Here is a 2,470-nt window from a genome sequence, read left to right on the forward strand (position 1 = left end):
TGACATAAATAGACTATCAAGCATAACTCAAAATGCACAAACAGCAGAAGAGAAACCAGATGATTGGGACCTTCTAAAAATTAAATTTTTATGTGCTTGCAAAGACTTCTCCAAAAGAGTCAAATGAGAACCTACAGATTGGGCAAAAAATATTTGGTAATGACCTATCTGACAAGGGACCTATCTATAGAATTTATAGTAAACTCCAACACCTCAATAATAAAAAGACAAACAATCTAATTAAAAAATGGGCAGAAGACATGAATGGACACTTCACCAAGGAGGATATTCAAGCAGCCAACAAACATATGAAGAAATGCTCACGATCATTAGCTATTAGAGAGATGCAAATCAAAACAATAATGAGGGGAGGGAACACTGTTAGATGGATAGAGATAAGTATTGATTTGGGTGAAGAGAAGGGCAATGTACCAAATGTGAGTGGTCAATATAGCGGCATTGAGGAAGAGAAAGACATAGAGAGGTATGTGGGAGGTACAGACAACAAGGATGAATCCTTTTGCACATATAGTATGACGTCAGTGAAGGCAAATATGGGTATACAGGGGGATAGATGGGTGAACAGGCTGAACTATTAGGTTTGTCTATGAAGCGGTGAGTGTACCCAAGAACATGTTTAAGGTTGGCAGACAATGGTCCTATAAGTTTATGTGTATGATCTGAATTCACAGGTTTATAGTAGAGCTGACAAGGGGCAAGGTTGTAGTCACTGCTTGGTCATAGCCAGTTACCAAGAGGGACCGAGTAGTTGAACCTGAGGGCTCAGGACCGCAGTTGGAGGGGACATCAAGCTCAAACGGCATAACATACTACACAAAACATTGTTCAACCTCCTACTTTGGTGAGTAGTGACTGGGATCTTAAAAGCTTGCAAGCTGCCATCTAGATGCAGGCACGGGTTTCTTCTTGTCCAGGGCAAGGAAGAATGAAGAAAAACAAAAATTCATGGAAACAATGTCCTAGCGACTGGTACACCACCCAATCTGCAGCCTATACAACTATGATACCAGAAGAACTAGATGTTGCCTGGCTACTACTGTCAACCACTTGGAAGGGGATCTATGTAGGAGATCCTGGCAAGAGAGGGAGAACAATGTGGAACAAAACTCAAAATCATTTGGAAAAAAGGGGGGGGGGCATCAGGTTTGCTGGCTCGATACAGCCTGGTGGAACCACTGAGACTATGGTCCCTAGCTGCCCTTCAGGTCTGGAATTGAACCCACGCCTGTGGCTTCCAGCCAAACAATAGATAGGCATATGAGTTTAACATTTACCTCAGGTAGATACACTCTTTGGAGAGAATAGTTATGGCAGAAAGAAGGGCTGCTTATGCACAGGGAGACAGCTCAGGGGGTAGGAGTACATGGAGGGATGGACACAAGAAAGAGGTAACTATTGGGAGGAAGTATGAGGGGAGATGTTGCATTGTGATAAATTGTGGTCAATGACATGAGACCAAGTGCATGTGAACTGCTGTATGGAAAGTGAATTTGCTCTGTAAATTTTCATCCAAATCACAATAAAAATAAAATAAAATCTTATTCCGGCCTAAAACTGCCAGAGTTAGGCTACCAAAGCTAGCCCTATCACATTTCTGAGTGTCTAGATAAAATCGAGGATTTAAGGACGGGCTGGGCTCGCCCCTTGCACTACAAAGGCGAAATAGCACCTTTACATTATTCTAAAAAGGTTTACTGAGTGCCTACGATTCCCTGGATAAAATGTTGCCACAGCCAAACTAAGACCGTGCGCCTACAAGCGCGGGTCGCATAGTCAGCCGTTGTGCACAGAGGGTGCCTACGAACTGCTAGCCCGCCCCACTAGCCGTAGCGGAGCCACGCGGCTACGGGGTCCTGTTTGCGCGCGCCCAGGTCGAGCCCCAGCGCGCACGGAGGAGACATCCACGCACATGCACACGCACGGGATCGCCGGGCCCTGCGTCACTGGCGCTGGGCTTCGGCCGGTTGCGCGAATCCGCACCTCGAGCCTTCCGCGCCAGGCACTAGAAGGAGCCAAAGCGAGCGAGCGGGAGGCGGGAGCTCGCTTGGGAGCGGGTGCCCGCGATGGCGCTCGTGCATCCGCTCGTCTTCTCCTGAAGCCCCGCCCACTACTTCTCCCGCGCGCGGGCTCCGCGCGCCTCAAGCCGCGCGCGTGCGCGCGCGTGCGCAGGCTAGGGCTTTACGGGGGCGGCCCCTCAGCTTTCAACGAAAGCGTCCTCAAAGCCCCGGATTAACCCTTTCCTTGCTCGCCCTCTTGGAGGCTCGATCAGGTTCCGTGCCTGCGCAAGCCGGTGGCGCGCCTTCCCCCCAGCCCGCACCGCGCATGCACGGGAAAGGGGGGGTGCCGGTGGGGGTGTTCACGGCCGGCTAGACATTCTGTGCTCGTGCTGGAGGAGGGCTGCTACCATCAGGGACGTGCACGACTTCCCTCACCCCGCCCCCTCCCCAAA

General features: G+C 50.0%; 1 protein-coding gene across 1 annotated transcript in view; it reads left to right on the forward strand.

The window, feature by feature from the left end:
• Nucleotides 1-2,343: 2,343 nt before the first annotated feature.
• ZBTB14 (zinc finger and BTB domain containing 14) overlaps nucleotides 2,344-2,470 on the forward strand; it is a 7,139-nt gene continuing 7,012 nt past the window's right edge. Inside the window, exon 1 of the mRNA XM_042780225.1 lies at nucleotides 2,344-2,367. Within this exon, the coding sequence (XP_042636159.1) occupies nucleotides 2,344-2,367 (24 nt within the window). The remainder of the gene's footprint in view (nucleotides 2,368-2,470) is intronic.

Source organism: Orycteropus afer, unplaced genomic scaffold (assembly GCF_000298275.1).
Source record: "Orycteropus afer afer isolate SDZICR_OR568_19922 unplaced genomic scaffold, OryAfe1.0 scaffold00028, whole genome shotgun sequence".
NCBI lineage: Eukaryota > Metazoa > Chordata > Mammalia > Tubulidentata > Orycteropodidae > Orycteropus > Orycteropus afer.